At 38.3% G+C, this 22522-nt stretch overlaps 2 protein-coding genes across 4 annotated transcripts in view; one reads left to right on the top strand and one right to left on the bottom strand.

Moving 5' to 3' along the window:
- Positions 1–11239, bottom strand: part of SPATA17 (spermatogenesis associated 17) — a 94391-nt gene extending 83152 nt beyond the window's left edge. The window contains exons 1-3 of one of the 2 annotated variants that reach the window (XM_052806188.1): positions 11154–11233; positions 5838–5927; positions 3087–3168 (exon numbers count right to left, since the gene is read on the bottom strand). In XM_052806188.1, the coding sequence (XP_052662148.1) occupies positions 3087–3168; positions 5838–5927; positions 11154–11221 (240 nt within the window). In that variant the 5' untranslated portion in view covers positions 11222–11233. Of the gene's footprint in view, positions 1–3086; positions 3169–5837; positions 5928–11153 lie in introns of both variants that reach the window. The other variant, XM_052806189.1, reaches the window with a different exon arrangement.
- Positions 11240–11497: 258 nt separating this feature from the next.
- Positions 11498–22522, top strand: part of GPATCH2 (G-patch domain containing 2) — a 131744-nt gene continuing 120719 nt past the window's right edge. For both annotated transcript variants that reach the window (XM_052805896.1, XM_052805897.1), the window contains exons 1-2: positions 11498–11734; positions 19350–20063. In XM_052805896.1, the coding sequence (XP_052661856.1) occupies positions 11679–11734; positions 19350–20063 (770 nt within the window). In that variant the 5' untranslated portion in view covers positions 11498–11678. The remainder of the gene's footprint in view (positions 11735–19349; positions 20064–22522) is intronic.

Below are 22522 nucleotides of genomic sequence, written 5' to 3' on the forward strand. Positions count from 1 at the left end.
ATATAATCATTAAAATGATTTATTATCAAGTAATCATGGGTATTTTGTGCATATGCTTTGCCTTGTTTGCTGGCAGCAGATACCAATCCAATCATTATCAGAGGACAAATTTTAAAGTGAGCAATTTTTTTGTATTTAAGGAACTATCATGTCAAATGTATCATTGCATTTCATAATCAGGAGTCATTACAACAGTTATTAGCAAGAGTTCAATGCAAACATTAACTGATCCTTTAACTTAAAAGTTGCATTAAGCTGCTGAGAAGATTTTTGTTTCTTTTTAAAATATTCCAAATTCAGCCATTAAATAAGTAAAGACAGTATAACAATGAATATAGGGAATGAACTTGAAGTTTATACTTAAGTCCACCCCAAAATATACAATACTGAATATAGTGGTCTAAAAGAGAGAAAAAGGTGCCTTTTTTTCTGCTACTTGTATGGCTTTCAGGTTAGCTTCCAATCAAGCTGTCCTATTTAGTCCTCTCCAATCAAAGAGATGGCAAGCACAAAGTGAAGTATTTGAGGGAAAACGGTGGTTTTCTATGCTGATTGCTGTACAATTTGTAAGCTTGCTGGTAAGACTCTGTTTCACTACAGCCCTGACTAATATTAGATAAGAACTGGAATCCACAAACTGGATGATTTCATGGTCTGATTTGGAATGTGTGTATTAAGTGTGGGCTTGCACAATTTTTTGTCCTGCATTATTCCACAGACTTCAGATTTGGCAAGGGCTTGTCAGTTATGTCTATTTGAAGAACTACATATGAACCAGGCTTTATTGGTAAAAGCATTTTTTATTTTTATTTTCAGAAATATATTTCAAGAATGGAAAGCTGAGGGGGTTAGCTGATGCTAGCTATCTCAGCTTGGTTATTACAGGAAATCTGTGCTAATTTGAAATACTTTTTATCTTAAAATGTAACTGTCAGTGGTTTTTTAAGAAGAGAGGGCAAAAGAAGAAAGAGGTAATAAAGAGATGAGGTAAAAGACCTTCCATTTCATAGACACGTAGAACAATTGAGGTTGGCAGGGACCTCCGGAGCTCCAAACCATTGCTCAACGCAGGGTCAATTACAGCAAGTTGTGCAGGGCCTTGTTCAGTTGGGTTTTGAGTATCTCCAAGGATGGAGACTCCACAAGCACACCTTGCACTCTTTGGGCAACCCATTGCAGTATTTGACCACCCTCACAGTAAAAAAAAAAAAAAAAATCTTTCTCATCTTTGAGTGGTATTTCAGTTTGTGCCCACTGCCTCTCATCCTGTCACTGGGCACCAATTCCAAATGCCGTTGCAAGTGGGTTCTCTGGGAAGAATTATCTTGCCATCTCACCTATAGGGCACCACTCAGAACAGTGCAATGGACAGTAGGCACGGTGGTGATGTGTTCATTTTGTATCTTATCCAGGCACCATGGTTTTTACAACCTTTATATATAAAAATAAATCTCTGAAGAGACATCATTCTGTTTAAAATAGGAAACTGATTACTATCGACAAAGAAATTAGCATTTGAACATGGAGTGGCCAAAAGATAGCTCCTTACAATTTGGGGGAATTGAAAAATATGTAAAATGGATGCCATCAGATATTTGTCCTGCTTACGCCCTCTTAAACACCTAATGATCAGATGCCAAAAACTGACATGGTTCTTATTCTCATCTTGAAAAAAACCACAGAAACACATAAATCGCCTTGTTTCTGAAGTTAAATTCACCACTCTATAATGTTTCAACTGTGAAAAAATGTAGAACTGGAGGGGACATCATGAGATGACTTCACCTAAAACATTGCCTGAAGCATATCTAAGTCATCCATGATAAGCATTTGTCTAACCTGCTCTTAAAAACCTGCAGTAGAGGGAGTTCCACAACATCTTTTGGCAGGATGTGTCAGTGTTTCACATGAAGTTGATTTCTTCCTTCCCTTTTCCCAGTGGTTGCATGGATCCTCTCTTTTCATTAACAAATGTTAACATACACTAACATTATCATGTCTCTCCTCTTCTACAGAAGCTTTTCTAGATTAAACAAACCTTCCCTAAACTCAGGGACAAAATTCAACTGAAGTCTCACTTTTTTTAACGCAGAACCCAATCCAACCATATCTGTCCTGTATTAAAAATTAGTGGTTTAGAAGGTGGACTGAAAATGATAGTCTGAAAAGATGACTCATAATTTATTAGTTAAACCAGGTAAATTGGGAGAGATGAAAACTTTAATTAGATTACTGAGACATGAGGGAAAAATAGACAAGCTTTCAGGCATACAAGTTCCGTTACTTGAAAACATAGTTTAGTAGGAGGTATGGACTTTAGCTTGTAATTTATGAGTTGTTATATCTCTTTTTTTTTTTGCTTTTTCTTGACTTGTCAGTTTTGACCAAAACACAACAATTTAACTTTAACAAAATTAATCAAGAATAAATGCCTAACAAGTTTAAAACTAATGTAAAATATTAACATAAATTGATAAATTATTGAAGTAAACTACAAATTAAAAACTTAATTATTTTATGTTAAAATCAAATTAGTTTCTTCTTAATCTCCTAAACCTGTTAAGAGAGGTTTTAGCTTGTGTGCTATCATACACTTTTGCTATCTTCAAGTCCATCAAGGGAATTAGATTGACTGTGATCTGCTGTGTGCCTTAAGGCAAAACCTCAAATACTTCAAGGTTCATTAAGTAAGAAATTTAAACCACTAAAACATAGAAGAGCAATGTGTAGATACATGGGCTTATTTTATTTTCAGAATTAAAAGTTCTGCCAGGAAAAAAAGCATCTTAAAAAAAAGCTCCAATTCTGCAATTAGCATCATGCGGGCAGGCTTCTGCACGAGCAGATCTCATTGCCAGATTGGGGACTAATACACCAGAGCTGCAAACACTTAAACACTGACTTAACTTGACCGTTATGAGTAGGCTTACTGAAATTAATGGTGCTTTTCATCATAGTACAGTTAAGTATGTGTCTGTGTGTATAAAGGATCAAGTTTCAGCTTTTTAATTTCAAGACGAGTGAATGAATTACTTCATATGTATTCTATAAATAACCAAACAAAATTTTTAAAATTAATTTTCTACCTCCACCATTTTTCTGAAGTATCTTCTGCTTCGATAACCTCTCCACCACTTCTGTATAAAAATCACCATTTTGTTCAGATATCTAAAATGAAATATATTACCAAAATAATTATTGAGACTTTACAATACAAGATTATTTTTTCCTAATATTAAAAATAATGTATAATGTATTATATCCATACTTATTCCAAACAGATGGCCACTGCAAACATACTTAATACATATAAATGTATGTATATATACATATGCACACACATACACACTTATAATGCAATATATACATATATTGATATATACACACATACTTTGCTTTTGGGAAAAATGGGTTACTGCAAACTTACCTATATGCTATTTCAGTTATCATTACAAAAGTTTAATGAAATAACCTTACGGATGTAATTTGCATGATAGATGATTGTATTTTCATAAATGGTTTTAACCAACATATCTGACCAGTTCAGAATTTTTTCAGTCACATGCAACATTTTCACAGCTTTACCATTTTTAAATACTTGACAAAACCCACAGATATCTGGAAATTTTAGACTACTTTTTTGCTTTTATTAATTACACCTAGCTTAATTGTAACTAAATCTTTACTCTGTCCTTATTATATATACTTTATTATGCTACTGAAAGTTCTGTAATTGTCTGTCTCACATCAATTTTGCAGAAAATAATGCAAACATTACTTTGGGACTGCCTAGAAAAAGCTGTATAGGGGAGCATTCATACCACTCAACTACAGACATCAAATTTAGAAGCCTTGCAGTACAGCTAGAGTAACTCAGTGGAGGCAGTTTTTTCCAGCAGATAGTTCAAAAGACCTAAATGAGAGGGTAATACAGAACACTAACAACTGCCTATATTCAGCCTGGGCTCCTAAGTCAGACACCACATCCATCTTTGGAAAGAGGACACTGAACAGGATCACTCTGTACACTGTTGCAGAGAAAATCCTCTTCTACACTTAGCTGATTTAGCTCTTCTTACATGCTCATTATAATTACATTGTTCTTCTTACATTGGTCATTACTAAATACAAATGTGCGTGTGGAAGATCATTTTCCTACAGAATAGATTGGCAGACACCTGGGTTTTCACTTTCTTCTGCAGCGTGTTGTTACTCGTGTGCTGGAAACAGAGGGGCACTAACCAATCCTCTGTCTTTGTAGGGGTTTTTGACAGGGACGGCATAGCTGATATTCCTTGGAGGGCTGAAATACCATGTTTGCTTGCCTGCTGAACACTTGCATGTGATGGTAGCATCATGTGACAACACACTTGAACCAGCAATGAAAAACATTTTGCCAGTGCCTTTTTTAACAAGTTGTCGTGGTTTAACACCAGCCTGTAACTAAGCACCACGCAGCCGCTCACTCCCTCCTCCCCACCCAGTAGGATGGGGAAGAGAATCGGGAAAAAAAAAGGTAAAACTTGTGAGTTGAGATAAGAACAGTTTAAAAGGACGGAAAGGAAGAAAATAATAATGATAACAACAACAATAACAAAATGACAATAATAATAATAAAAGGATTGGAATATACAAAATAAGTGATGCACAATGCAATTGCTCGCCAACCAGTGCCCAGTTAGCTCCCAAGCCTGCCCCCCCAGGCCAACTCCCCCCAGTTTATATACTAGGCATGATGTCACATGGTATGGAATATCCCTTTGGCCAGTTCGGGTCAGCTGTCTTGGCTGTGTCCCTCCCAACTTCTTGTGTCCCTCCAGCCTTCTTTCTGGCTGGGCATGAGAAGCTGAAAAATCATTGGCTTAGTCTAAACATTACTTGGCAACAACTGAAAACGTCAGTGTGTTATCAACATTCTTCTCCTACTGAACCCAAACCATAACACTATACCATCTACTAGAAAGAAAACTAACTTTATCCCAGCTGAAACCAGGACACAAGTGCACATAATAGCTGTAGCCTATCTTTTTAGGAGAGAAATATTGGTCATTAAGTGATTAATGTTATTTAACCTAATGATTCATTAGGCTTGATACAGTAAGGATGATACATAATGACTTGTGACAGGCAAGAGGTCAAACTAGAAGATGTAACAAACCCTCTCCCTCATAGCCTTAATTTTTATGAAGATACAGAAATTCAAGCATATGACTTTGACCAATTGGGCTTATTATCATAAAAAAAGGAGGAGGGCCTCCTGGGAGAAGGGACCAACCGTAGTGTTTCCAAAATATTTATATCAATGTTGATACAACATTTTACAGAAGAAGGTAATTGTACATGATTTATGTTTTATAAATGGAAAAAATTATGTAAACAAGTATTTTTTTAAATGACCTTGTCAAATCCAGCAGTAGAATTTAATTTTTTACAATAAGAGTCCAGTTACCATACACTCACTAGGCAATTTTTCTATAATGTCCACAATAACAGTGGTAAGAAAAGTCTCTGCAAACAGCATATCTGAGGGACGTCTTTTTTTTTTTTTCCAGTCATGCCAAGATTTCTTAAACAATACTGTTTAACTACTCTGAAGATGGATTATTTCCATGCTACTTATTAGCATCATGCCATTTTAATTGTATGCAGTTCTGAAAGCCAAAAATTATTATTTCTTACAGTGGCACTGCATATACTGAATTCTATTTAAAAGCAGAATAACAGTTTGGGGTTTTTTTCCAAGTGCTCCCATTTTATTAAAATCAAGTAATACCATGAGAAATTTTGGGAGAAAAATCAAGATTGAAATACAGGTTAAAATAGGCTTAATATACTACCTCATATAGGCTCGGACTCTGCATCCTCGAAACCAGCTCTGGATTTTGACAGCAGCTTTGTACTCTATTTTTCTGTCTTCATCTACACATCTGAAAATATAAAAAGTAATAATACTTGTCAGCAAGGTAATTCAGTACCAAAGCAGAAAAATTCTTCTAAATATGTCTTACTGTTGCAGTTTGTGATCTTTTTCACCAGGTTTTTCATTTATTAATTCTACATAGTTAAATAATAGTGCAGAACAATATAATCTACATTAGTTGCATATTATGAAGATAACAAATACAAAGAGTATTGCAACTTGTAGATGATGTAAGGTTTGGGAGACTGTACTTCTTATTCCCATACAATACTGAATATCCATGTCAGCATGTCATGGACTTCTTCCATTGTAGGTGAAATATATAGATAATGCTTTAATGATAATTATAACAAAAATCCTGTAGCTATGCATAAAATTGTATATCTACATGAATATTAAATAAATTAACTGTGGTCAATATTATCATGATAAATATAAATTGAATTAATAGGAAACATATATTAAGGATGAGATCTAGTTAAAATACATTGTTTTATGACCGATACAAAATATTTTAGTTATTACCTGAACAGTGATAGCATCAATAATGGTGACAGATACACTCCTTGCCTGTAGAATTTTTTTAATGAATATGAGCTGATCTTACAGGGTGAAAGTAGAGGACTTCAACCTTTTAGCTAGTTTCTTAGGAAGGAATTTAAAGAAGAGAAATATGAAAAAGAAGACGACATGACTGAAGAAGGAAAGAGAGTTCCAAATATAAGTTAAAACTATTATGAGTTAGAACAATGAAAGCATAGGAAAGAAATTAGATGTGGAAATTTCCAAACTTTAGAAGGCTTGGAATGTCAGGATATGAAATCTTAGTGTGGCTTAATAGGAAGCCAGGAATTGGAAACAAATGGTGTTAGTAATTTGACTAGATTCCAATGGGATGACCATGGGAATCTTTTACGTGGAATTATAGTAGTCAATGCAACAGCTTATTGCATCTTGACAGGACTTTTCACAATGGGAATTCAAAGACACGGATTCTGGAGATAATGTAGAAATGAAACTCGCAGCATGTTGGCATGTGCTGCAGACAGGTAAGGAGGGAATAAAAGGAAACAAAAGAATTAGAAAATATGCTAGGGTTGCAGCATTGATTAATATAGATGCTAGAGGAACTAATGAAAAAGGGAGGATACAGGGAAAGATGAATTTGTTTTTAAGTTACATGAGAAGAAAGGTTATCTAGAAAGAGATACTGGTGAGGCAGCTGAAGATGCAAGATAGATGTAAGTGGAGAATTGATGACTTCAAGGAGATCTTCAAGAACTATAGCTGTCAGAGCTTTGTGTCAAATGACATAGTACAAGAAAAAGGCATGTGCACAAGTGGGAAAGAAGCACAAGTAAAAGGACCTCACCAGAAAGTCAGAAAATAATTCCAAAAGATAGTCCTTGCTTGCCATCTTTCTGTGACTCTATTAGGAGAATAGTGTTTGTTACAAAGCTAGAAGTCATGTAAGGAAAACCATGAATCTAAAAGAGATTAAAGAAATGTATGAATCTAGAAGAGACTTTTCAGAGAGTTCAGGAAGAAATCATTACTACGATGAGTTTCAATGCTGAGGGGTAGAACCCAGCTATGAGATCACCTCTAACTTTTATTTACTTGTTTGTTTGTTTGCTTCAAAATGTCAATAACTGTCAAGTCTTTGAACTTAAAATTATATTTTAATTTTCATGGATTTTTTGCTATCCCATTTTTATTAGGAACATATTTACCAAATAGTTTAATTTGTTACACCTGCCATAAAAGAACAATTAGGTTACTGTTAGTTTTCTTAACTAGTTGATATTAGTTAGCTCTGCTGACAAAGTGTTCTGCCAACATTAATTGCCTCGGTAAGCACCAACAAGATTAATTTTTATCTGATAAGTTAGGATTTTCTTCATTATATTTCTTTAAAAACTAAACACATATTTACTACCAGAGATCAAGAAGCATTAGCTCCATTCATTTTATATCATCTGGTGCAGCATATGCTCTCAAGTCACATTAAGTGGGCACAAATTTTCATCCTTATCTGACATGCGTCAGACCTGTCCAGTACCTGGAAACTGTCGAAAACAAACTTTTTTACCTAAAACCACAAAATAAGTCAATACCAAAACTGGCATTTATGCTAGAGAGCTTCCTTGTTCCTTTCTTGTGCAGCTTCCTAAGCTTCAGAACGATACTTCCAGAATAGTTTTACCTAGAGGTAAATGGTTTTGATTAAAAGGGTATGAATGATTTGGCCCTGGACAGGTAGCCACAATTACAGCCTGGAAATGAAGGGGATGTGGGACTGGCCCTGTTGGAGGTGACAGCTCCAAACCCAGTCCCACCCACTTGGCAACGGCAACAATCTGCTTCTGAAAGAGCAGAAGCCTTCTCCTCTATTACTCCCTGTTAGGTTTTTTAGCTGGCATTCTCTCTTGTCTGGCCAAGTCAGTTTAGAAGTCCTTGTAAAGTTTATTGAAGCAGAGCAACAACAGACTTGTTAGTTCCAGAAACACTTTCAACTGGCCTTACCAGCAGAAGTGGTTTCAGGTATAAGTTGCTCACGCTGGTATCTGCACTTCTGATCCAACTGTATAGTTGTCATACTGTTTGAATTAAGCTTTTACAGTCACAGATACTTCTCAAAGACTTTACAGAATGTTAAAAAGACATACTTAAGGTCAGCATCTGACACACAGATGTCACAGTAAATAAAAGTAGGTTCTCGAATGAGTAAGTGATATAATTGTTTAACACTTAAAATAAGAGAATGCACTAACAGATCCTGTATATTCTAATGCTTATGCTGACAGGGTCTTTCTCAAGGTGCAGGCTTATGGTGTTTTTGCATTGTGCCATTGTTGGGCAAGTCCTTCCCTAGAAAGGTGCTTTCCCTAAAAAGTCAGTTTAGGAGACATCATACCTCTGGCATAAACAGAGTTCTGCATAAAGCGTGACAGGAACGTTATTAAGATCAGAAGAACATTATTAAGATCAGGTAAACCTGTCTAACCACAACCAACAGGCAAGATATTACAGTCATCAGCCTGCCCTAATTTTTAATGGAACAGGTATATAGTCCTAAAATAGCAAATGCATTTTGAAAGATAAAGAAATTTTCCTAATTTGCAGATTTACTTTAAGGCACTTCAATTCCCATGTTCCGCCTGCAGCAAGCAAGAGTACTTGGTTTTCGCCAGGGGTGCTTTAAGTCAAGCTGGAGGGTCTGTGTGTGTTCTAGATGTTCTACAGAATTCTGTTTTCAGGTCTTCATAGATAGGTGAAGAAAGAAAAATTTTTCTTTTGTATTAAAATCTATTTGACACACAGGGAACTAAATCCTTCAGGTCTTACCCTTGGAGGTATTTGCAAACAAGCCAACTCATACAAAAAAAGGTAAATACTTGGTAACCTATATTCTTCTGCACCTTCTGATGCTTCAGATCAACTCAGATCTTTTGGGGAATCTGGTATTTTACTGCAGAATACTGACTTTATAGAGTAAGTAACCGCTTTTTTTACAGTATCATGTATTTTTGTCTGAATGCCTTCCAACTATTTGTGAATGATGACTGCCTGCACAGATTACAGACTCATGTGCTCACAGCATCCCAGATTTGGCAATTTTAACAGATCTGTTACATTATGTAGATAAAGCATAGTTCTGAAAGGGAAATTAAAGCTGTTGTCTGACTTCAAAATACAAATGCTTCAAAACCACTTCAAAGACCACTGCAAATTTGACACACATTAATGCCCAAAATTTATTTGTTAAGTTTAAAAGTTAAATAAGGGTATACTAAAATCTCTAAATAAGATATTCTGATTTGTTTCAGGATTTTAGTGACAGCTGTGTTGAAGTAGTCCAAGATTTTCACCCTAAAGAGCAAAGATCAGATTACTGATCAGCCCTTCAGTTGCTGAGCTGGACTGTTTGCAGCCTCTCACTTAAATTCTCAGCTGAAAATCTTAATTTCAAGAAGGTGATGTATTATAGCCTATTCTTAGAAGGGGAAAAAAATATTTTTTGGAAAGCTTTGCCAAAAAGCAAATCCCCAAACATCAAGCATGCTGCCCTCCAATGGATTTCCATGTCTGGCTCAGCCTGCTCTTTCTAACCTGAAATATGTGAAATACAAGCATAGTGTCCTGTAACTGATGCTCGTTTAGTGAACTGCTGTGTGTACAGCCACAGGAGTATGAGCTAAAGTTCAGGGAAAGAACAGGAAAACACAGCACTTTATGTGCAGGCAGGACTTGAACTCCGTGTAACTTTTAGCGATGTTCAGGATCTTTGTTATTCATGCTAATGATGTTGTAATTGGATTCTAGAACAAATGATTCATTGATTAGTAAAGAAAAAACACCCCCTACAACTATGCTAAATATGTTGGGTTTTTTTTCTGTTTGAGTATTAGCATTACATGTACAGCAGCAGCAACAATACAGTTGAATAAAAGGGTTTACAGGACGAATCTCTGCAATATTAAAATAGGTCTTATAGCTTTTTATTTCCTAAAATCTGGTCTGGGAAAAGTTGGCCACCACCATCTCAGCAGTCAGAAAACTCAGCAGGACGAACCATCCCACTCCGTGAAGAGAAGGGTAACAGGTGATCTGATCGATCAGCCCGCCGCTCTCTATGTGGGACGTTTTGGATCTTTAGTAGAAGAAACATCTCCTTAACTTAGTAGAAAAAGACAAAACATGTCCCAGGTACTAGAAACTCAAGCCGCATAATCTAATTAGAAACGAAGCTCAATTTTAAACAGCGTGGATAATAAACATCAACTCGCTCAGAAGCTGGGGGGTTCTCTGTCCCTCCCGCGGCGGGACAGGGGAGGCCGGCTCCTGAGGCGGGATGAGGGGAGGCCGGCTCCCGCGGCGGGATGAGGGGCTAAACTCGCGAGGCTCAGCGCCTCTCGGGAGTTTCCAGAGGCTCCTTTTCCCTAAAAATCATCAGGGGAAGGGGGAAGAGCGGGACGCTGTTTTCAGTGCATAAACGGACCCCTTTAAAGAAACCGCGCTGCTGCCATTAGGTCTCCTCAGATCACTCTGGCAGTATTTGGGGGCAAGGGAGTGGGTGCTCTCGGCAGGGGGTTAAAAGCCAAACCGTTTTCAGCGGGAGTACCGCCGTCTCGTTGCCGCGGGAGACCGGGGGCTGCCCGCCCCGCCAGCCGCAGCCCCAGCCCAGCATAAGGAGGTGCGTCCCGTTCCACCACCGGCACGACCCGGTTACCTGTTCCTACGGAAATACTCCTCCCGCAGCCCCGATAGCCTCGCCTGAAGCCGGGCCAGGGCGGCCATGCTCCCTCCCTCCTTCCCGCCCTCCCGACGCCGCCACCATGGCAACGGGACCGTACCACTCCGCGCAGGCGCGGGGGTGGCGCTCCCCAACGCAGCCCTGCCGGCGGGGAACGGCAGGGCACCGGCGGCAACGGGAGCACCACAGAGCTGGATCTGGACGGAAGCGGGGCCAAGGTAGGGAGGGGTGGCGGGGACGCGGCGCCTCTGGGCAGCGGTCCGGAGCGGGAGGGGAAGAGGCGAGATGGTCGCGCCCGGCTTCCTCCCGGTGCCGCAGCTGCTTCCGGGCTCTCATCATGGGGGACTAAGGAGCAGCGCTGGCCGCCCGCATCCTCCCCTCCCGGCCCTCGCCCGCCAGCCCCCGGCTTTGTCGCCGGCCCCCGCCCCGTCCACCCTCGGCCCAGTCTCTGCGAAGTGGCGCCAGCCTCCCCGGGGAGCGGCCGGGGGAGGCGCCGGGTTCATGTTCCGGGTCGCTGAACCTACCCCGACCCGAGCTCAGGCGGCGAGAAAGAGCTGGTAAGCCCAGGCCCGGGGGACCGGGGCCGCTCGGCGGGGCCGCCACTGGGCCGGGGGGGGTCGTCTCCGCCGCCCCCTGCCGTTTCGTGGGGCCGCGGGGGCGGTGCCGGTATTTGGGGGAGGGGATCGGAAACACCATCTCCGCGCCCTGCGTGGGGCTTGGAAACGTGGGGGCAAGTGCTGCCCCCGCCCCGGCTGCCTGGCGGGCTGCCAGGCCTCTCCCGGCCTGCGCCCCCCCCCCCCCCGCCCCGCTGCTGCCGGTTACGCTGGGGGAGAGACGTTGGTGCTTTCCTTTCAGCCCTAGGCGTCTGGGGAAGGGGGAGGCTGGAGGCCTGGCAGGTGCCGCTGGCACGTCTCGACGGGTCGCCGCGTTCGTCAGCGAGCAGTGGGCTGGAGGAAGAAACTTCCCCTCGTTGCTAAAAAAGGACAGCAGGCAAACGATACATCAAAACTTTTGTCACGAGTTCACTCATTTGTGTGTGTGTGTTTGGGTTTTTCTAATGGTGGTAGACCCTCTTAAGGCCTAAACCCTTTACAGTGTATGCTGCAGAAACAATCCGTTGGTTGTGGTTGCTGCTCTGAAGCTATTTTGTTGCAAACCAAGAATCAACAAGTGCGGCTGCAGGCAATGAGCAAGGAAAGTATAGCAAGCTCTGCTGCAGTAGAATTCACAGATTCACTGTTTTATGTAATTCCATATACTAGCACAGTGACCCCAAAGGCCATATTGTTTTTATTGTAGAACTGCAAAGAGGGGAAACTGAGTAACAGAATAGAAAAAGGGAAAACTGAATTTTGTTAATAGGCCATGGAGATATAAAGACTGGTGGTAATGCAGAGACTTGATGGAGGTGAGGTGTCCCAAACAACCAGCTGGGAAGCCTTTAATTTCCTATGTGAAATGTTAGATATCTTGTGATATGTTAGGTGTCAACTGATGTGTATAACTTCTAGTTCATTTCACTTTTCTTAACAGAAGTGGAGTGTGGTGTGGTTTTGTTTGTGGTTTTTTTTCTTGAATGTGGATAATTTGAGGCCTTGAGGCTTTTTTAGAGATTATGTTATGTATACAGACTCCTGGGGGTAGAGTTCCCAGATCTGAAATAGATTTTCTTTCATGTTTTTCTTTCTTTCATTTCTGGGGATGGGGAAGAAGACGAAGAGAAAGGCTCAGCACTTGGTTTTCTTACATAGGAAACTCCATTCCTCCTCCACTTCTGGTGATACCACCACTTTTTTCCTGTGGGTATTTTCCTGTCATCTTTACATTTTTCTAAATGCGAAAGCTTTCGAAGAGGGATTTTATTTGCCCAGATGATATACATATTTGCTAGAAGAAGTTTGCCAGTATTGCTAGCCATCTGAATTTGCTTGGTGTAAATGTAACTTCTGTTGGTGTAATTCAGAACACTTCAGAGAATGAGGTATGCTCTAGTGGCAGAAGTATTTTTATTTCGGTACTAATGCTGCATACAGTAGAAACATTGCCTAAGACATACTGAACTTGTGTCAGAACTCTGAGAAAGTTTTCATTATATACTTAACCTGTCATTTGTCTTTAAATTTTACTGTTTTATGTTCACATGAAGTAATTTAGTTCCAGAGGCTTTAACAATAGTGTTCAGCAACACAAGGTGTGGGAATTTGGCATGTTCTTCTCTAATTGTCATCAGATAGTAATGATTTTGCTTGTGCAAATATACTGCCCAGGGGAATTCAGTACAGAGAGAATTTTTGAAATCTTATCTATAGGACTGTTAGTTTAGTAGTTCTGAAGGAAGATGTGTTAAAAATCTGACTACTCCTCAGAGCCACTCTCTTTTCTTATCCTTATACATAAGTTATTTCAGAAGCTGTCCATTAAAGGAAACCTATTTGAGTGAGATGCAGGAAAGTATTTTTTTCAATTACTAATACTTGATGTAGCAAATCAAGAACTTGTGCTTTCTAAAAACATTAAGACCCTAAAGAAGTGAGTAGATTCAGAATAGCCACAGAGTATGAGTGTTCACTTTGGCTGGTAAAGCTCCTGTGAAGCTGAACGTTTTTCATTTATGTTGTGAATACATGTGACAATTTAGGGATAGTTTGCTTTTTGAGTATTTACTGGGCACTCTGATTCTTTTGATAATGACTTTGGTTCTATAGTGTATTACCACCATTTGACTGTTATGTGATTCTCCACCTTGGCAATTAATTAATGAAGTCATACTTCTGAAAAGGGCAAAGCATATCAGTAAATGGCAGCAATGGGATTGCAAGAATTGCTACCTCTCATGATAAATTGCTCTAAATCTCATTTCTGGCTAACCAATTCATTTGTGTTAGAGCCTTATTAAATGCAGTTCATGTCAGCATCTTTCTGACTGTATACCATTGCTCCATACTGAACACTTTTTCACTGTTAAGTATGAGTAGACTTGATACTATTTATTGTTGTGCTTTCTTAGATAAGCAGCAGTTGTAGAAAAGTCAGATGTACTTATTGCAAGTTTGTGTGGCCCAAATTTTTAGGGGGATCAGCGACATAACCAGTTAATAAAATTCCATCATTCCTCAAATACTAGTAACTTTATATTGTATAGGACAAGTGCAAGGAAATTCCAAAACTTGTCTGAAGAAGTTTCTCAAATACAGAGTTGGTACCAAGCATTGCTGTCTAGTGTGTGATCGGAGGAATAAACTGTTGCTAGTAATTGTATACAACTAAGTGTATGGGAGTTGTATATTTGATATAAAAAAGAATTTATAGAAATTTTCAGCAAGTGTAGTAATTGTCTTTAATTGTAGAACAATGACTTTCATAACTTTTTTTAAACTCCTCCTGTACTTTCATTATTTTTGTGAAACTGATTTATATACAGACATAACTGACTACAAAAAAGGAGAGTTGGCATTCCATGAAGATGAGAAATGGCCTGGGATTTGGGGTTTATTTTTCCCTTTTCAGATATAGACGTGCTCCACAATAGTATCCTGACTTATCTCAGGTGTCCTCAACTCTTGTAACTGTTTGCACTATCTTATATGAAACTCAAAATAATTATGTTTTCTTAACATTTAGTTTCTGTAAGTTTCTATTCTGACACTGTCATATTTTTAAATTTTATAATATGAAAACTACATTCGTATCAAGTTTCTTTGGTCTGCATGTCAGATTTACTCTGAATGTGTTGCTAGTGCATTGGCTCTTAGTCTTTACAGGAAGCACTGGGCAGGATCCTCAGAAGGGGAAGAGTATGGGGATTCTCAGTAGCCCGATAGCTAGCTGTTATGCCCCCCAGTGATGGTTGGTACAGGCTAGAATGCATTTTGATCATTGTGTAGCTTTCCATACCTGGTTGTCCAGCAGACAATACCTAGCTCGGTGTGGATGTGGAACTGGATGCTTTGCGTCCTCCTCTTAGTGATGGCCATTTGATGACAGGCAAGTTTAAATAATCTAGACACAACTTCTGTTTCTGATGTATACGATAAGCTTCTATGTAACATAGGTTTATCAATTATTTCCTCATCTTGTCTCTTTCTAGCTTTTTAATACTTTTAACTAAGTTGTGTTGCTCTGTTTTGCTTTTGCTTGTGTGCATCCCAAGAACTGATAGCTGTCTTTTTTGAATCTGTAAGTTCTTCAGGCAAGGTGGTGAGATTTATCATCTGCTGTTCCCTCTCAAATACTTGCACCTGTTCAATTCAAATTTCAGTCACATTCACCAATAAAGCAGAGGTCTTAAAGCTAATGTTTCTAAGGCTTTCTGAAAATAACTTCTGGGGTGGAAAAATGGGATTCAGATTAGTCTGTCTGAAGATAAAGATACATTGTGAGTACAGCTGTGTTACGAGACATCAGAGAATCTGTATGGGAAAAGATTACAGAAAGTAAGGTTTTGTAATCCTGATATTAAAGAAACTACTTGATTTTTCTTGTGCCCTTAGGTTGTGATCAAGGTGGGTTGTGAAGGCAGCAGAAGTCATGGTTCTTTTCAAAATTGTTGAGACACAGATGTAGCATAACTTTAGCTGCCACAAAGCCCATATCTATTTCACAGGAAAAGGTATGGAACTAGAAAGTAAATGTAAATGCAGCTGTCAGTTTAGTAAAAGATACTGCCTCTCCTTACAAGTTGTGCAACTAAATTAGCTTTCCTCTCAGTGTGTAAGTGTTTGTTAAATATTTTGTGAGCAGTACTTTACATTGTTACGTGCTTTTGGTGGAAAGTGAACAAAAATGATGCTTGATTTTCACTGAAAAAGCAAGTGCCCATTATTTCCGTTAGGAGTTTTAATGCAGATATTAATGCTGAACACAAGCTGTGTGAACTGTTTTGGAGTAGGTGAAAGCAGTTACACTGTTTCCTGCAACAGTACTTTTATGGTCTGTTCTGGTAGGGGTTAGAGAGGAAATAGGTCAGCCTTTGGTGAACTACATTAAAACTGCTTCAGATAAATGTAAAGGTCAGTGTAGGCAAACAAGATTTTCTTAAAGTAGAATCTTCTCCTAGTGGAGACATTACAGTTTATTGCTAGCTGTGGGCTGTTGCTGTAACAGCATTTTTATAGCCTTATGTGAGTCATGCTAAACTATGGCTCAACTTAATATTTTATGTACCTCAATATGTTGTTCTGCGTTCCTTATTACAACCTTTGAAATTTCTCATCTTACTGAATGCAGTTCATACTCACTGGTAATGTCTTTAATATTTCTTGTAGTTATTTTTCGACCTATTTCAAATGCAAATATTTTTGTTACAGTAACATCTGCAGTGATGATTACAATTATTTCATAGGTTTGGAATACTAGCTTGAGAGCTGGTTGTGAAAAGTGGGGAAAGTTGCAAAACTGAGTTTGTCTGATAAATAATGCTATGACACAAATATGCTCCTGAATTTTGGAGACAGGTTTCAGATTAACTGTTCTATCTGGTTGCTATTGCCATTTTTTTTTCTTCATTGTAGCAAGAGAAATGAGAGCTCCAATAAAATTAATAAAAAGAGATTTCCTTGATTTTCAGGAGAAGGAGTTTTAGTGTGGACCACTGGCATGTTGAAAGTGCAATGTGAATAAAAACATGAAATAGTATGTATATTGTATTCCCAATCTGTTACAAAGGAGCTTCCACTGTCCCAAATTGATCAAGTAATTCTCATAATCACCCTAAGGAAACATGTTGAAGTAATTATTAATTTGTCTGATCTAAGAGGTAACGCAGTTAGGATACAGTTATTATACATGAGACTACCGCTGTAATTTTTAGGGTAAACAAGGTCACTGCCCTGTACAGATCTTAGTTCAGGAGTTGCAACGAAGAGACTTGATATTCAATAGAAAAGATTAATTGCAGGAGTGCATAAGATTCAAAGTTGAGCCTTTACTGCTCAGGGCCTTTTAAGAGTCATATTATCCCTTTACTTCAAAAATACTTATGGGTGTTCACTCTTCTTGAGTTTCGTCTTTTGATCTGGCACCTTCTGTATTGACTGTATTTTGGGAGGAATTCAAGGCAAGTTTAGATCAGCTATATAAATCCAAGCTGGATTTATTGTGTTTGATCTTGAAGTATTTCATAAAACTAAGGCAACTTTACCACCATGCTTAGCCATTATCTGGAGTAAATTGGTATGTCCACTCTAGGAGCTACATTGATTTTAGTGATATAGTTATCCATATGGATTAGGGATACTGAATTGAACTAATTAATCATAAACTGTGGTGTAAGACATTAGTGTCCCTGTCTTCCCTTTCCTTTTTACTTTGTGCTGCAGGGACACTAGCAGAACGGGCTGCAAGAGATTATATCTGCTAGTTCATATTCTGGCAAGTTAGCAGAAACCTGTTTGTTTTGAGAGCTAAATGTAGGTTTAAGCCTACTAGTTCAGTTTTTGGTATGCCTCCACTTCTGTCAGTTTGCTATAAATGCAAATGCCTGTGGCAGAACGGCTGGGTAGGCAGTTGGGGGAGTTGATGTCTCAACCCAGATAAAGGTACTGGAGTTTGCCTGTTTGATTCTTATGGTTCCTGTTATTTTAGTGCAGAAGTATTAGAAAGCCCTTTAAATCTCAAGGGCATCTCATTTCTGATATGCGCACCTGCAAGAATAGCTGTCTTCATGGGTGTCTAATAATAAGGCTAAAGGGGCTAGTACCTTCCCCATTGTGCAGTTGTAGCTACTGAGAAACATGGATTAATATATCTATTTAGGCATCATGCGTAGAAGCCCTGTACAGATATACCTGGACTTGCCTCTACTGATTGTTGGAATTCCTACTACACAAGCAAAAAAACCCAAGCAAAAGCCCAACAAAACCCCCATACCCTGCTAAAACCCTCCACAGTAATTGAAACTTTGAAAACTCAAAGGAAGAATTAGTTTTAAATCTTTGATGCTGCATGTCTCAAAGCAATTTCTAGGTTAATTGACTTCCACTTTTCTCTTTCTCTGAATTTTCAGAAAATCATTGCTTCATTTGGAATGCTTTTCCTACTATGTTGCTTTTCTTGCTCCTGAGAAGTATTTTTTTGTGATTATGGAGGTTTTGATTCTTGTGAACCAAATGGATTAAGGAGAAAGTGTAGCATTCTTCCAGAGCTGTCTCACCCCTTACAAGATAATATGATGATTCTGCTGTACTAAGAGCCAAAGAAAATCTTAGGTTAAGAGGGAGTAATAGGACTAGAGATTACAGCAGGACAGTGAAAGAGGTATGAGAAATAAATGCAAGTGACGCAGTAGTTTCAGGGATTCAAAATGAGCTTGTGTTTCTACCACTCTCTGTGCTTTTGGTGATCTTTCAATTGAAATGTTTAAAATGAGAGATACTGTGTGTGTTTAGGGACATTTCTCCTTACACAAGTGTGTGATTCTATGGATGTGAGTGTCTACATGTGGTGGAAAACTCTGCATTTAATACTCTAGAATTACCTGTAGCAGGGTATTGTCTCAACTTAATAGCACTCCACTGAATCAATATTTTAAAAATATCAAACAGATATCAGCCATTTGGAAAGACAGAATTAGTCACTATTAAAAAAAGAAGTCATATGTTATCAAAGAATTACTGTCTTAACTTCATTTTGGCATTTAGGCAGCATCAAGAGATAATTATCCTTAAAAATATTTTATCATAATGACAACTCTTAAACAGAACTCCCTAATATACTATCAAGGAGGAATATTATGTATTCCATTTCCCATTCATAAATTTAAAATGTGCTCCCTACCTGCAGTTAGTAAATGGGCTTTGCTGATGCTCTCAGCATGCAGAATCCCTGAAAAAAACGTAAAAATGTGATGAAATGAATTAAAACCAAACAATAATAGTGAGGTCAAAACCAAATGGGGACACCCCACCCCCCTCCCCATCTCTTTCCAAGACAGAAATTTGGGAAGATACCTTTTAAAAGGAATGTATGCTGATGTGTTGCAAATTGCATAGGACTGGTTGGCAAGGTTTTGTGTCTCAGCAGAACTACAATAATCTTTATAGGATGGACATTAAGACTAGCTTGCCTAAAGTGACTGAAATCATTTTGGCAGGTAAAATTTTTATAGAGTTTATGCTTAACACTTCAGATTAATTTGTTGTTTTCTTGTGTGTTTTTTTTCTTTGAAATACATAGGCATTTCAGTAGGACTATGGAGGAGCTGGTTCACGATCTTGTTTCAGCACTGGAAGAAAGTTCAGAGCAAGCCAGAGGAGGTTTTGCTGATACTGGAGATCATTCTCGAAGTGTATCTTGTCTTTTAAAGCGACAGGCAAGGAAAAGGAGGGGACGAAAAAGACGTTCATTTACCACACATCATCCCTGGGAGACTGGTCACTGCTTAAGTGAAGGTTCTGATTCCAGTTTAGAAGAATCAAACAAAGACTACAGGGAGAATCATGCTAATAAGAAAGACCACAGTGACTCTGATGACCAGTTGTTGGTTGCTAAACGTAGACCTTCCTCAAACTTAAATAATATTAGAGGTAAAAGGCCTCTGTGGCATGAACCAGATTTGGCTGTTGACAGTTTGGGAAACAGAACTCTGCGCAGGAGAAGAAAGGTAAAACGGATGGCAATAGATCTGCCATCAGAAGTCTCTAATGCACTGACAATAACTCAACAGCAGGATAACAGCAGAGATCAAGAAATGGACAATAACAATAAATCATACCAACACCAAGAGTTTTCCAAGAGCAAAGTGAAAAAAAGAAAAGTAGCTGCAGTTCGACAAGGACCAGAAGTCTTGGATGAAGGGGTAGTTATAGAAAATGAAGAAGTGAACCAAGCAAATAAGGACAAAATGGAGTACGAGGAGCAAAAAGGCTCAGATGAGAACATGAGTGACAGGTTATTCTTTCTCTTCCTCTTTACAGAAACATTGGATAATATTTATTTGCTTTTATTACTGTTGCTTGTATTGGGAATCTTTGGATTTTTCTTTAATTCCAGAGTTAAAATGCTAGCATCAATAGTACCTGTTTTAGTAAGCTACTCTTAAATATTTTTTTTTAAGTCTACTATTTGTAATATACATGAGTTGCTCAGGTTAAGGAATTCAACATAAAATAGAGAGTCATGTAACAGAGGAATAACCAAGAAAACAGTTTCTTGAAATAATACATTCTAATTGTTTCAAGATTAAGAATGACAGAATATACAAATGATTAATATGTTTTTTTCTGGGTGTTTCAACTGGTGACAGTTCTCAGACAAAAATTAAGTGTTTTTCCAATTTCTAGACATTGGTGCTTTGATTGTTATCTCTATTCATCAGAAAGGTTGTCAGTGTTTAGAGTCACCATTTAGACAGTATGTTCTTGTGCGTCATGGGCATAAAAAGTCTGCAGGTTGCCAAGGATATACATCATTTACGAAATGCAAAAACCAATTTACAGTTCAGAAACACCTGAGCTTACCATTAGAAAAATGGGGGAATGATGACCCTTTGGCAGTACACCTCATCCATCCATTCCAGACAGCAGTCATACTACAATGGTAATTGTTTCCAAAGTACTACTTTGACAACACAGTAAGGTGTAAGTTATTTTTCCACCATACACAAGGGATGTTACCTGCAGTGCCTGGTAAGCTTGATTATGTTTATTCCATTTGCCTGGTTCTGAATGCAGAACTGTCAACAAGAAAGACTCATATTAAAACATATAATTTTGGTCAGCTGCTTGACAGCACTAGTGTCCCTGTTTTCTTGTAGGCATTTTATCTATAAACTGTCAAGCCTTTTCCTTAGTGGAGAGGTAGAATTGAGATACAGAGAGTACCCAGGGGTTTTGACCAGAACAGATTGTTTACTGTAATAACAGTAGGCGAGTGACTAACTCCAGTTATTGTCAGAAAAGTTCTTTGAAGTCTTTTTATGACATACTGGTTTTGTCCCTCACCTGTGAACAATAAGCAACTGAAAGAGCTGAATGAATCCTGGGTCTTAAAAGATTGTTCCTAATGTCTTAATTACTAGAGCAGACACAGTCCTTCAGGGCAGCCAGTGTAACTTCAGACATCTCACTTTGACACGCAAGATGGGAGTGTGTGTTGTCAGGAAGCCTTTAGAAAACTTCCCTCTTTGGTGATACTGGGAATCTGTTCCCCCAAGTTTGGTACCTAAAGACAGATGGTTAAAAATTTTCTTGGAGCTAGGAACCATTACATATTTTATCGTATGTGCATAGTCTTGTCACTTTTTCATTTATAAAAGATTTTCTGTTATGCTACAAGGGTAGCAGTTCTCCAACTCAAAAATTCTGTAGCTAATTTTTGGGTGGAGAGAAGAGTGATCAGTATGAAAATCCTCTTGTAGACTCCCAAAACTGTGCTACTCACAGGTCAGTCTGAGTATCTTTTTATTTTTTCACAAAAGAAATGTTACTGATTTAAAAATTCATCTTCCTCTTCAAAATGTTTAATGTTTTGTTACAGTGAATGCTGTTGTTTTTCAAATTGTACTTCAAATGTTTGTCACTGGCCCCAGTAAATGGCCTTTAAAACCATTCTCATCTTCATACTGTTTTCTGCTCATGCACATGGCTGAGTGATGGTCTGTCATTCTGAATTTCTTGCAATGGTCCTCTGTAGCAAAAGGTTTGGAAACCACTAAATTAGAAAATTTGCATTCCGTAGTGTGATTAGAAATCTACCATATCTAAGCCTATTGGGTGCATACTGTATCTGAATATTTTGTATGTGAATAATTTTAACTTGTTTTAAACTAACCTTACCAAAATGCAATAGTGCCTCTACTGTTTGAGATCATTTAGCCAGAAGAATTGGAAACAACTAGGAAACTCTGTTCCTAAGAGTATGTTCTAAGAGTAAAAGCTGAGATTTTGAAAGGGAACATGAGTTTTGTAAGATTACACAAGGTATGGAGGGCTAACAAAGCATCTTGGATAAGACTCATGCTTCAGCAATACTTGTTAGAAGAGGAAAAATAAAAAGTATACAAAGCTGCTCTGATTTTGTATATTTGTGTGCATACAGTTTAATAATTATTAATTTTAAAAATGATTAATTTTTTAGAAGTTCAGTTTTTTAAAATGAAAGCCAATAATTTTTAATGGGAGTTAAATTGTTTGGATTAAAAACTGGTGAGGAGAAGTTTTCAGTGTATACCTGAAATTACTTTAAAATAACATACATACTTGAAGCGCAGATTAAAAATGCTAAATGACACTACTTTCACAGTCTTTTATCTGTGTGTGTTCAAACACCAAACACAACAATAACTGGTTTTTAAGTGCAGGGTTCAGGAGTAGTAGTAGGAGTCTTCAAGCTCTTAAAATGTCGTTATC

The sequence above is a fragment of the Harpia harpyja genome, chromosome 13 (genome assembly GCF_026419915.1).
Source record: "Harpia harpyja isolate bHarHar1 chromosome 13, bHarHar1 primary haplotype, whole genome shotgun sequence".
In the NCBI taxonomy this organism is placed as follows: domain Eukaryota; kingdom Metazoa; phylum Chordata; class Aves; order Accipitriformes; family Accipitridae; genus Harpia; species Harpia harpyja.